This window comes from Zonotrichia leucophrys, chromosome 5 (assembly GCF_028769735.1).
Source record: "Zonotrichia leucophrys gambelii isolate GWCS_2022_RI chromosome 5, RI_Zleu_2.0, whole genome shotgun sequence".
Taxonomy (NCBI): domain Eukaryota; kingdom Metazoa; phylum Chordata; class Aves; order Passeriformes; family Passerellidae; genus Zonotrichia; species Zonotrichia leucophrys.
In genome coordinates this window covers 41,500,722-41,513,896 of record NC_088175.1, presented here as the reverse complement: position 1 = coordinate 41,513,896, position 13,175 = coordinate 41,500,722, and the positions used below count along the sequence as shown (strand labels likewise).

Sequence of the window (13,175 nt, the reverse complement as noted above, 5' to 3'; positions counted from 1 at the left end):
CTCAGGAGACAGGTGGCCCCAGCAGCTCTGCCGGCCCCACCTCGCCGCTGACCCAAGCAGTGTTCATGCAGGCGAAAAGCCAGCGGGGAACTCCCTGCTGGACCAGGAAGCAAAACCTGCCCTCCTGCCTGCCAGAAGGTGGAGGGCATTGCTGTTCCACTTCAGGCACTGGGAAATTCACTTCTCCAAGTTATCCCTGCAGCGATGCTGGGCTGGACTGTGTGGCTGCAGGCACAGCACAAGGGAATGGACACTTTCAAGGGGATGGGTGCATGACTGCATCCATCCCTGTTGATCTCTGCCCTTGGGAAGCCCAGCTCCTTGGCCCTCAGGGCATGCACTGTGTGAGGGCCTGTAAAACGTGTGTGTGGGTGAACAGGAATGCTCTACTGCAACATGGCAGGAAGGACAGACAGGACAAGGGGATACTGCTTGGGTGGTTTCATCCTCCAGCGCCAACAGAAGCACCAGGCACACAGCCAGGAGCAATTTCACAGGCTTCCACTGCATTAAATTTATGCTTGTAAACTTCTTCCCTTGCTGCCAATTCAGCAAAGTTTGCCCGAAACCTGCCCTTATTGCCACGTAAATTTGGGGTGGTGTCAGAAGCAGGGAGCCATACTGCAAAACTGCCAGTGTCTAGTGGCTGAGGTAGTGATGGGAAATGCCCCAGAAACCAGACCTGTCCCAGCTCTGCCCCACCACCCTGACTCACCAGTTCTTCCAGATTTTCACATGGCTACCAAGGCATTGCCACAGTGGGTGCCTAGCCACAGGAGAGGGGCGAGGGCTGCCCTTCAGCCACCCAAAAAATAGCCACACTCACAAGGGCCTTGCACTCATGATGCTCAGGAAAGCACCATCTCCAGGAGCAGGAGATGCAGGAATGATGCTGCAGGAATGATGCTGCAGCCAACCTCTGGGAGAACTTTTTGCTCTAAACTGGAAGTCCCAAGGGATGCACAAGAGAAATGCAATATGGGGATGGGGGAATAGGGAATATTAAATCTTCCAGGGAAAGGGGGTCTGCATATGCACACTAAAAGCTGAGCATGTAAGTAGCCTTTTCAACAGGTGGTTTGCTAGAGACAGCTAAAAGAGAAGATATTCAGGTCTTGGGGAGAAATTCTTTACTCAGAGGGTAATGAGGCACTGGAACACGTTGCCCAAAGAAGTTGTGGCTTCATCCCTGGAAGTGTTGAAGGCCAGATTGGATGGGACTCTGAGCAAGCTGATCTGGTGCATGACATCCCTGCCCTGGTGGAAGGGGTTGAAACTAGATGATCCTTAGCACCCTTCCAACCAAAATCATTCTATGATTCTATGACCTCAGTGAAACCAAGCTGCACAGGACCCTGATGCCTTCTCACCTTTCGGGAGGAGATGTGGTGATCCTGGTGACAGCCTGATGTCATGCAGGTGGACAACTGTTCAGCCTTAGTGCATGTGAGTTTGGTCTCCATTTGGTCTCCAAGGCTGGGCAGGCTGCAGCAGAGGACCTTGTTCCAGCATTGGGGCAAAGGAAAAGCTGCAGGATGGTCCTGGGTCCCTGAGCCCCTCTCCCTCACCCTCTCCCCGCCACATCCCTGACAGTCACGGTCTTGGACAGAAAAAGGGTGTTGAACTATCCTGGCACCATGAGCCCCACAGGGCTGGGTGCCACACAGCCTACCCAGAAAAGTAAAATCCTAGCCCCAAAATCAACCCTGCTCAGGATAGCAAGTGACACACGGCTTTCAGAAAATTAGGGAAAAGAGACCCAAAATCATTACAGTAAAATGGCAAACGTGCTGCATTCAGCCACATTCTGCACCTGCCTTTGCCCCCCGCATCCCTGCATCCAGAGTCACTCCGGACAGGTACCCCTATTTTTTTCGGTCAAAAATACAACCATTCAGGGGCTGGGAAATGAGAGGACTGGAGGCACGCTATAAACACTCCAGCTGCAGAAATAAGACATCACGGCTTGCGGACAGCGATCAGCCACTGAGCACAAGCGCCGAGAGGGCTGCGGAGGCAGGAACAGCGCCGAGAGCCCTGCCCAGGGTGACCGCGGCCGTGTCCGAAGCCAGGCCCCGGTGACCGCGATCCTGTGCAATGCCAGCCGGGAAATGCAGTCTGCCCGGGCAGGACGCCAACCCGCTGGCTGCCTACAAATCCCAGCGCTCCGGGGAGCGGAGCTGCGCCCATCCCGGCTGCTGCCCGCTTCCTGCAGCGCGCCGGGGGAAATATAAACAGCGGGCACGGCCGGGATGCTGCCGCGGGACGGGCCGGGCCGGCCGGGAGCAGAGGCAGCGCTCGGGGTGAGTGAGTGAGTGAGTGAGTGAGTGAGTGAGTGAGTGAGTGAGTGAGTGAGTGAGCGTTTTTCTCTCGGGCAGAACCCTGTCTGTGTGCAGGGGGTAACACCTGCTCCCTGCTAGGCAGCCGTGGGAGGGGACCAGCAGCACCCCCTGGAATGCTTTCCTGGGCTCTGGCAGCGAGACGTGTGCCTGTGCGGGTCCGGGTGTCTGCGTGCGAACAGCGCTGCGGGCTGTCGGGGCAGGGAGATGGAAAGAAGTCGGGCTTGGTTTGCAGTGCTTGGAAGAGCGAAGCAGAAATTAGAGGTGGATTCTCCCGCCAGGAAGGGTTGCTCAGCTCCGTTACCCCTTCGCATTTAACTTTGACTGTCAGAGAATACTTGGCTGGAATTATGTCAAAGGAAAGCTCCTGCCTGCGCTGGGCTGGTGTTTGCCACCCTCTCTGGGAGGAGACCCCTTCCCGGCATGGGGCAGAGGGTGGAGGAAGCAGAGCGATGCTCAGCATCTCCTGGCTTCCCAGGCAGCCCTGGCTGGGGGAGTAGCCCTGCTGCAGGGCTTTCTGCTCCTCGGGCAGTCGGGGAGTGCACATGCAAGCTCTGAGCCCCCCATGGCAAGGCTGTGGCTCTCACGGCCGGCATCAGCCAAGTGTGGTGCTTACTGGCTCAGGCAACATTTTGCAGTGCCTGAACAATAAACATTAATTAAATAAAACTGGGGCACAAGACAGGTCTCTGTGGATACCCTGACTTGTCCTTTACACTGCATGTTGGCTTTGCTCTTTGTTTGCCCAGCCCCTCAGTACAGTAATCAGGTAGGGTCTGACTGGCTCACAGGGCTGTGGAGGGGCAGACCAACTCCATCGCAGGAGTCTCAGCCTTTATCCAAGCCCTCACCACACACTTCTACTTACTCTGGCCTTTTACAGCTGCAAATGAGCTATTGATGCAGTGAACTCCCTCATTTGTAGATACAAATTCACGATTCAAGCAAAAGTGGCAAAAAAGACAAGGATGTGAACTAGAAACCTACTTGGGCTTTTAAAGACAGCCTTGTTTTGCTTGGAAAAGAGCTCCACAACAACCTTCAGCAGTTCAACACAGAGAAAAATACTCTTCGAGAAAAACAGAAGTAAAAATAAAGCAGTGATCTGTGTTTGAAAAGCCATTTTTCCATCACATGTAGTTGGAACTATTAGAACAGTTTTTCTCAGAGGAAAGTTGCTGACAGCAGAAACGGGTTCATTTGAGCTGCTGTACTGGTGTGTAGGATGTTTCCTGTCTCCTTTCCACTCTTCCCCCTCTCAAGAATGACTATAAATTGGTTACATTATAATCTTCCAGTTTAATTTTGTATTTTCTCTTAAAGGCTGAGAGTTGAAGATGGCAGAGCTGAAAAGCACAGTCATAAACACCAATGTAAACCAGGTAAAAGGCTGTCCATTACAAAACACACATCCTGTATTTCCAAACCAACTCTTGAAATGCCACCGCAGAAGGGAACACACCACAACCCAGAACTGTGGTGGCCTGAATTGCTTGTGCCTGGGTGTCAGCAGAAGTGGCTGTCCCAGGGCTGCTGGGCTCTTGGTCCCAGCGAAGTCCATGTGATTTCCAGTTGCTTGGACTGGGCAGGTACATTTGCTCACACTTAAATTTTGGAGCAGACAGGAAGAAAGCAGCAGCTTCTCTACATACACAGAAACTTTATTCAGCTGTCCAGAACAGACACAAACAAAGGGTAGTACCTCCACTATGCACAGAGAAACGCAGCTCAAACAGATGACTGTGGCTGTGCTGCCCCCACAAAGAACAAAATTATGGAGCAATCCCCTCAGTGTGAGCTGTCCTTGGAGCATGTGGCACTTATCAGACAGGTTAGGGTTTCACAACTGCCAGCCCCATCCTTGGTGGCCTGAAGATGAAGACTGGGTGTGGTACCTCTGGCATCAGGAACCGTGACACAGGGGTGATACCTCCAGCACCCAACCCCACCACTCTGGTTGGTGCCCCCTGCTCACCCCACCTCCCTGAGCACCTTCCCTGCTGTCCCCTGACTCCTCTTTCCTCCCTGTCCTGCAGAAAGACCCCAGCACGGCACTGGTCATTGCTGTGACCACAAGAGCCATCTTCAACCTGGAGGAGGAGCACAAGCTCTACCTGGAGAAGGGCAAGGAGGAGTACACAAGGCACCAACAGGCCAACCAGGACAAGCCCCTGCCACCAGGCACAGCCTTTGCCTTCATCCAGGTGAGCCCCACACCTGGCATGGGGCACATGCAGACACTTGCAGGATGTGGTGAAAGATCAGCTTTCCCAGCTTTAAGTCTCAGCTCCCATCACAGGGTGTCACATCATCAGCCTGTGCTGATCTCTTGGTCTCATTGCAGGGCACTGAGACCTGTTCTCCTGACCAGTCCATCTCCCCCCGGCCTTTCCAGGGTGGTTGCTCTGTCTGGCTCTCCATAACACGCCAGCCTTGCCGTAGCTGACAGATGCAGCACAAACCACTAAACGTAACTGCAAAGAACCCCTGCAAAGGTACTGCAGTCATGCCTCTTTAAAAGAGTCCCATCTCCTCCCAGGCAGTGCAGTATGTTAACAAGAAAATCCTGGAGAGCAACCCAGCAGAGAGGAACCTCTTTGACATCCTGGTGCTCTCCAACAACAGCCCAGAGAGCGGCGTGCGCATCATCAACAGCACCAAGCACTACGGTAAGGGGGACCCATCCCTGGCCAGGCCTGGTGCCCCTGGGAGACTGCAGGGCAGATCAGGCACCACAGTGGATCATCAGGGGCAAACAGAGCCAGGGGATACAGGGGGAAGGGGTTCTCATGGAGCCCAGCTCTCCTCAGCCATATCTTTCACACCAGGAGGTCACAGCATTTTGCACAGCCTGGGGATGTTCAGGCAGGTACTGAAAATAAAAAAAGTTGTTTAAAAAAGCCACTCTAAATCCCAGAGTGCTATCAGGAGGAATGCTCATTTAAGGAGGGGATGGAGGGAATATTTACCTGCACTCTGCAGTTTTATAGGAGCAACAACAGGTCAAGAAGATGCAGCAAGAACACAGGCAGGTTCCCCATACATCACTGGGAAATTCATTGCCCTGAGCTCTTGCAGAAGAGCACACTGAGACCCAGGGAGACCAGGGAGGGGCTGTGAGGAGAATGTTGATCTATAAGTCTTCTCTCACATCCCTTGTCCTGAAGGGCTGGAGATCTCCAAGTTCTGCTTTGTCAGTGATGAGGACTCCACACAGTACCTGAAGTCTCACGGTGTGAAGCTGTTCCTCTCAGCTGACAGGACAGATGTCTGCAATGCTCTCCGGAGAGGTACGTTCTCCCCTCCATCCCATGTCCCCAAACCCACCACCCTTTTTACAAGCAGCTCAGTACCAAGAGACAGCACCAGAGCCTGTGATTTCACAGGGACCAGGGGTGAATGGCACATTGATTACCAGTACAGTCCTGAACAGTTCAGTCTCCTTTTCTGTCCTTACCAGTAGCCTGCAAGCACACCAGGCTTGCTCAGATGCCCTCACAAGTCACTGAGTGCATTATGCATCATTTTGAGCACAGCTCTGCCATGGGCTGTTCATTCTCTGCCTGACATTTAAGCCTTTCTAACCAAAACTGCAATTCCATTCATCAGTGAGAGTTTATCAGTGATTCCCAGGACTCTGTGAGGATGCCACAGAAATCTGCTGTTTTGGTACATGCAGAGTTTCTGTGTGCTCAGTAAGCATGTGTCTGACCTCAATCAGAGGAAGTTCAGTCTCCCCAACTCCTCTAATGGGGTTAATCACCTCCTTATTAATTCACTTGGGTATGAGTACATCAGCTGGCCACTGTCCTTCAAGGTCAGGAGCAAGCCATCTGCAGTCTGGACTTTCCTTCACCACACAGCACATTCCTGGAACCTCCTTGAGAGAATCATTGCCCTGACAAGTGTCTCCCATCTGGGAGCCTGGGTCCACATATGAGGGTGGGCAGGGAGCAGCTTGTAGGAAGAGACTGTAATTAAGCCAATTACCACAATCAATGGAGATGCCAGCCCATATTATTCACACCACAGTGTGCTAAATCTGGGCATTAAAGATTGAGGCTTGGCAGGGTGAGCAAGCACCAGGAGGAGGGCTGCTCATGCCTTGACAACCACCCACCATCTCTTACCACACTTCAGTATCTGCCCAGACCTCGGTTTCTGATCAGCAGCCCTTTCTCAGGGGATCACACAGCCATGGAAAGGCTGGGCTGACTGCCCCAGAAAGCTCCCTGACTTGGAGGCCCTGGCATGGTGATGTGGGTGAGGGCTGCAGCAGATGTGTCGGGAGCAGCTGGCCGTGCATGAGGTGCCCCAGGGAGGGGTGTCCCTCCTGACCCCAGCTTGCTCTGCCTCACAGGGGTCTCGGCGGCGCTCGTCTTCCAGCAAGAGGTGCAGGCCCCCAGCACTCCACTCCGCGTGGTGTTTGACGGGGACGCCGTGCTCTTCTCAGATGAGACAGACCAGATCTTCCAGGAGCAGGGCCTGGAGGGGGCAGTGCAGTACGAGCGGGCCATGGAGGCCGTCCCCATAGGAGAGGTGAGTGTGCCCCCTCGCTTCCATGGGCACCCACAGGCTCTGCCATCTCTCCTGCTAGGGCTTTGGCATGAATTGTCACAAAAGCAGAAATCCTTACAGAGTCCCTATGCATCCACTGTTCAGTCCCTGGTGTGGGCCTGATCTGGAGTCTCACTGGAAATGGATCTGTTATCTCCTGTAAATAAGCCCTAAATATCTAGGATTGTGGCTAATCCCAACATCACCTTTTGTAGGCTGTGACAAGTCCCTGCTGTCACAGGTCCCTGTCCAAGGCCCTGCAGGACTCAGACCCAGGGGCACTGTACCTTGCTGGTCACTTTGGGATTAGGACGAGCACCACAAGGCTCACCTTCCTCCCAGGGACCACAGTGCACAGCCCCAGTCCCAGCATTGTCCAGCCCTGGAGCCCACAGACATTGTGTGCTCTGCAGCGCCCTGAGAAAGCCTGGGAGAGGAACAAGTGCCTTGTACAGGCAGAGTAGGTGTTTCCTTATTTCCCACACACTCCCAACCGTCCTGCTGTCCTTCCAGGGCCCCTTGAAGGCTTTTGCCATGCACCTCGGGAAGCTGCGTAAGAAGTTTGGCCAGGGAGAGTCCCCCATCCGCACCTATCTGGTGACAGCGCGCAGCGGCCGGGACATGGGCGTCCGAGCCATCAAAACGCTCCGGGAATGGGGACTGCCCATCGACGAGGCTTTCTTCATGGATGGGGCTCCCAAAGGCCCCATCCTCGCCCAGATCCAGCCTCACATTTTCTTTGATGATGGGCTTCATAACATCGAAGGGGCCCAGAATGTGGGGGTTCCCTCTGCCTGGGTGCCTTCCTGCTGCTGATGGGCTGCAGGCCAGCAGTCCTCCCTTCCAGCAACACTATGGGGACTGGGTCAGTTGGAGGCAAAACTTCTGGTGGAGAAGGAAAGATCTCCTAATGTGCAGCAAGCAAATCTCAGGGAAAGGGAACGGGAGCATGGACTCCCATGCAAAGCTTGATGCGTATTTCTGCTCCTCATAAGAGGTTCTTTACGTCTTAGGATAAAGCCAAAAGACACAACTGCTCCAGGATGGGAGGACACCTTTGCTGTGACACTGAGGACTACACCTACCTGCCATGTAGGACCTGGGGACTTTTCTCAAAGAAATTAGTGAAGCTAATGCCATACACACAAGATAAAAGGAGCAAGAAAAAAAAATGCTAGTTTTGGCTGTGCTCAGACTGTCCCCAAGATTGAGCAACATAGGAAGGACTGTTGAGCCGAGTCCAGAGGAGGCAGACCAAGATGACTGAAGGGATTGAGCACCTCTCCTGTGAGGAGAGGCTGAGAGAATTGGGATTGTTCAGCCTGGAAAAGAGAAAGCTTCAGGGTAACCTAACTGCGGCCTTCCAGGGCCTGAAGGGAATGTACAGGAAAGATGGGGAGGGATTATTTACAAAAGCATGTAGTGACAGGACAAGAGGAAATGGCTTCAAACTGAACAAAGGCAGGCTTAGATCAGATATTAGGAACAAATTATTTTCTGTCAGGGTGATGAGGCACTGAAATAGGTTGCCCAGGGAAGTTGTAGATGCCCCATCTCTGGGAATGTCAAACGTCAGGTTGGATGGAGCTCTGAGTAACCCAGTCTAGTGAAAGGTGTCTCTGCTCACACCAGGGTGGCTGAAACAGGATGATCTTTAAGGTCTCTTCCAACCCAAACTATTCTATTATTCTATGGTTCTATGATTTATTCCCGTCTGCCTAAAGAGAGCTCTCAAGACTGTGCCTCACTGGACACACTCATCTTGGTTTCCTGAGGAGACTGATGTGCTAGTGTGTGCTTCAGGCAGCTCCAGCCAAACTCAGAAAAGGGAGAAAGACTTCAAAACTGTAAAGGACCTACACACCTTTCAGAAATGGGTGAATGGGTTGAAGAAAGAAAGCCCAAGCTATTCTTCCTCATAAAAGAGATTATAGCAGAAGACAGCTTTCCTTAGACCCACATACTGCCCAGAGTGCTTTTAGGAGTCAGACCTGTGGGACACACAGCTCCTGGAGCTGCAAGACAGGGACGAGGCTGCAGCCCAGCACTGAGGTCCCACCAGGAGAGGGCACTGGAGACAGGGGAGATAGGCTGCCTGCAGCGCAAGCCCTGGAGGGCCTGGGCTGCAGACTGGCACTGCGGGGGCTGGGGCAGGACCGGGAACTGTGGCCAACCTTAAATGGATCTCCAGAGCCATGGTGGTGGTCTCAGGAGCAACTGCTCCTTGCACATGGGGTACCTGGTGTGCTCGGTTCCATGCCTGGCAGCACACGACACCCCAAACAGGGATGCCTCTCCTCTGGCAGTTTGGACTCCATTCCTAATTTTCCTGGGGAACAAGGAGCCTGCGAGGTTCACCTGCAGGTTTCTTTCCCCAGGGCTGGATGTGAGTTGCCACTAGAGGTCACTGTGCTGCCTGGGGACATGGCACCTCAAATCCTTGCCAGCTGTCCAGAAACGCCTTGTCAAAAAACACAAACTGGCTGCTCAGGCAACAGCGGGATTATGGACGAGGAGATTAAAACGATGCTGGTTTAGTTTTTTTAACCTCAGTGTAATCAGAAAATAATTATTTTAAAGGCTTCGCAAGTGTTGCTCTCACCGAAGCTTATTCCCCCCCTCCCCAATAAATAAATAAACAAGCATCCCAGTGTGAGTCCTTGTTCCTCATGCCTGTGTCTAGCAGTGTGGGAGGAAGGGTGGGATAACTCAGTGCTGCTTTACATACATTCCTTTGCTTATCAGGTGTTTGGCATGTTCATCCAGATGGCTTAAATACACAAGAAACCTACAGTGGGCTTTGGGTTAGGTCCCTGAATGTCGTCTTGTACCTGTCTCCAGGCTCACTCCTGCTGCCTTGAGCACAGGACTCTGCACTTGTTGCCTTAGCAAGGGCAACTGCTGCCCTGACATGCCACTGGCAGAGGTCCTGTCCCTGACTTCGTGGCCATTGTTTGGGTCCAAGCTCGGGGCCGGGAAGGGATGCCCATGTGCACAGATTTGATAGGAAACCACCTCCAAAGAAGGGTGGCAGGGTCTTGGCACCAGCCATCTGGCCCATGGCCCTCTTGCTCAGTGCAGATGCTGAAATTAGATGTTTCGAGGTAGCAACATCAACAACACCAGCCACTCATCATTCGCTAATAATGCTAAGCAGCCGTCAGCTGAACAAACATTAATTACAGGATGCTCCAAACATGCTCAGTAAGCAGGTGCAGATATTTGTCCCACTTTTGTGCAGGTCAGATACCACTGGGCTCAGTACCAGGATCCAAGCCCCCACTCAAGCCCTGCCTGCCACACACAGCCACCTGCTTCCATGGCAGCTGCTGCTGGGGACACAGACCCAGTGCTGGAGGTGATCATGAGCATCTTCTACCACCCTGACCCATCACATTTGCTGATGCCTGGACGGGGCCAGCAGGAGCTTGGTCACCACCGTGGGTGAGAGGAAATTAGCTGAGTCAAGGGTGGTGGGGACAGACCCACGTGAGCCGCTGAAGTGTGTGGGATGCTAGGACTGCGGGAAAGCGCCACACGCCTTCCTCCAGCACTGTCAGCACAGTGGGGGATGACAGGGCAAAACGTGCCCAAAATAGGAAAAAAGGAAGGAAACTTGGGACTTGTGGGGTTGCATCATATAGGGCCAAGTACAGCTGCTTCAGGCCATAGTTCAACCTTGTAGCATCAAAACTGCCCTTATTGCCCTGCTCCAATGATGTGCCATCAAAAACACCCTCTGTCAAGGACTGCTGCAGCTTCATGCCCTGCTGCAAGGACAAATTTGCTGTTTCTGTCTTAGAGGCTGCTGTAATAAGTTCATTTATGCTTGGGATGCTCCTCAGGTTTTGGCTTTCTGAGGCATCTTAAGCTCCCTCCTTCAAGGGATTGCTGATGCTCCAAGGTCTTGTGCTGCTGCTGCAACCTGAAGAGGGTTTAGCTTCTGGGGCTGGTCATGGCATGCTCCTCTGATACCCATTTCAGATTTTGCTGGCCAGGGCAAGGCAGGAGCAGACCACACTGCCATGTCACCACCACAGATAGGATCCCTTTGAACCCTGCTGGGTTTCATATCTTTCCACTCCAGGAAGAGAAGTGCACAGGGGGCTCTGAGGACCTGCACTTGATTCTGACTACTGCTTTCCAACAACCCTGCACAACCCCAGCCAAAGCTGCCTGGTGTCTGGGTTCCCCTCTGAGACACCCTCGTGGTCCAGAAAAGGAAGTGGGCCCCTACTCTTCTCAGCCACAGGCAGGGCAGCTGCCTCCTCTGCAGGGCCCAGTCCTGCCAGCAATGCCAAACAAGTGGCCCTTGTTTCAGGGTGGGGCGCGTGACCCCAGCGATCAGAGGCTGCAGCTGGTTGGCCTTGAGGAGTTACGGGAGACCTTTGCCCAGGACCGTGCCCTTAATCCCTCCCTCACTGCACCAGTCAATTTAGGGTTGCAATGCTAAAAACAAAACAACTCAGTGCTAAGCAAGAGAAAGGGTTTTATGAAACGGTGGTACTGCAGGGAGGGAAGATTGGCGGGTATTTATCTGCTAATCGAGATCTGCAGTGATAGTGTCCGAGCTGTTCAGCTTCATTGACTCCTGGCTGCAGAGGGAGAGGATGCTGGAGGCTGCAGGACCTGGGCGCAGTTGCAGTGTCTGCCAAGGATGCTCCCACACCTCCCTAACCTACAAGCACCTTTGATCATGAGCACTGAGCAAGGCATCTTTAGATTTTTGACCATAACCTTAACCCTAAGTCACCCTGGTGGCAGTGTACCTTGAGAAATACTCAGGAGTTCTCAGCCAGAGAGGCCTAGATGCCACGTCCCACGCTGCAAAAAATTATTAACAGGCTGTTGTGCATGTAGAAGGTCAGAGAGAGGGTGTGCAAAGCCACAGACTGTGTTTGCCAACGTGCTTAAAACTGGTTTCAAGATCTTAACCCCAGGCAGTCACACTTAAAATAGTGGCTGTGGTGGCAAGTAAAGATGGTGCTTAGCTGAAAGGTGACAATAAATTAGAATTCAGAGCCTTTGTGGAAATATTGACACAGCAGAAACTGCCCCAGGAGGTCCAGACTGACTTACCAAATCACCAGTGAGAGCTGGTTGCTCCCATTCCAAGAAAACACATTGCAACTTTTAAGCTGATTCTTGGCTTGCAATGGGGTGTTGACCCTCATCTTTCTGACCTCACACTCCTCTCAGGATCAGAAGTGTTAGTTGCTTCAGTGTTTTGTTATGTGGAAGAGACATGATTGTATAAATGATGGTCATCTTAGGGCAGCTTCTGCTGGAAACCAAAGGAAATAATTAAATGACATCTAGTGCTGGCAAATGAAATGAAATGTGTGCTTGGAGGTGGCTGGAGGCACTTCTCTGCATCATGATGGAAAACCCCACCAGCATGCCAATACCCCCCGTCCCAAGTCAGGCTTACATGGGGGACAGAAGCAGGAATTGCCCAAGGTGGTGACAAGGTGAGTTGGGTCCCTGTGTTCCCCATCACATCCTGGCGTGGGTGGGGATGAATCAATACTATCATTGTCACTTATCACCCCATCCTGTCAGCCACGGGTCACGCTGCCTTGCTGCCAGGGTCTGCCAGGATTGTTGTTGCCCATCCCTCGCAATTTCAGCCTGCTGCAAAATAACTCAGGTGAGGCAAACAACATGAGATCCCTGCCCTGAGGAGCAGACAGGGCCTGCAGCCAGGGAGAGGCAGGTCTCCTCCTCCCCAAGGTGGGTGCCAGGTGTGTCACTAGCCGTGGGAGAGGATGGGCCAGGGGGATGACGAAGAACATCCAACGCCGAGCAGGGTCAGGAGCGGGCAGGTGGTGTGGGGGTGGCAAGGATTTGGGCAGGGCCATGAAATGCGTGGGACACAGGGACAGGCGATGTCAAGCTTGGCAGCAGCCCACTGAGACAAGGTAATGTGTAAGTAAACTCTAGTAAAGACACCAGAGCAGCTCAGAATCTTAAAGACAGTAAATATATTTCACTTATTAAACCCTTTCTAGGTTTTGTTTTTAAATAGCTAGGAAAAATATGGAAGAGCAAGATGTGATGAAAACACTCCACGTTTGAAGGCTGCTGCAAATGGCCCTGATGAGGATGGAGCCATACTCAGGGCTCCGGCCTGTTATGACATCCAGTTGTGTCACAGGGCCACCAGTGAGCCACCCTCACCTGCCAGCAGGATCACAGCTTGCAGCATAAGGGACACCAAAGAAAAAAATATCAGCCTTGGCCTTCTGCAACTGCACTTAGCATTTCCCCTAGGTCACT

General features: G+C 52.8%; 1 protein-coding gene across 2 annotated transcripts; it reads left to right on the top strand.

The window, feature by feature from the left end:
- The first annotated feature begins 2,176 nt into the window (after positions 1-2,176).
- On the top strand, positions 2,177-9,552 carry LOC135448958 (cytosolic 5'-nucleotidase 1A-like). 2 transcript variants are annotated; one of them, XM_064715355.1, is made up of 7 exons: positions 2,177-2,303; positions 3,663-3,721; positions 4,376-4,543; positions 4,879-5,008; positions 5,507-5,629; positions 6,700-6,878; positions 7,410-9,552. In XM_064715355.1, the coding sequence occupies exons 2-7, from the start codon at positions 3,677-3,679 to the stop codon at positions 7,710-7,712; spliced, it is 948 nt and encodes a 315-aa protein (XP_064571425.1). In that variant the 5' UTR covers positions 2,177-2,303; positions 3,663-3,676; the 3' UTR covers positions 7,713-9,552. The 2 variants fall into 2 exon arrangements, with proteins under 2 accessions (XP_064571425.1, XP_064571424.1); XM_064715354.1 differs by lacking the exon at positions 3,663-3,721 and having other exon boundaries at positions 2,218-2,303; positions 7,410-9,534.
- Positions 9,553-13,175: the final 3,623 nt, after the last annotated feature.

Excerpts from the sequence above, each read along its gene's own strand:
- LOC135448958 (XM_064715354.1), top strand. The coding sequence starts at position 2,253 with ATGCTGCCGCGGGACGGGCCGGGCCGGCCGGGAGCAGAGGCAGCGCTC. Across the intron at positions 2,304-4,375 it reads GAGCAGAGGCAGCGCTCGGG|AAAGACCCCAGCACGGCACT; the intron begins GTGAGTGAGTGA and ends CCTGTCCTGCAG. Across the intron at positions 4,544-4,878 it reads CAGCCTTTGCCTTCATCCAG|GCAGTGCAGTATGTTAACAA; the intron begins GTGAGCCCCACA and ends ATCTCCTCCCAG.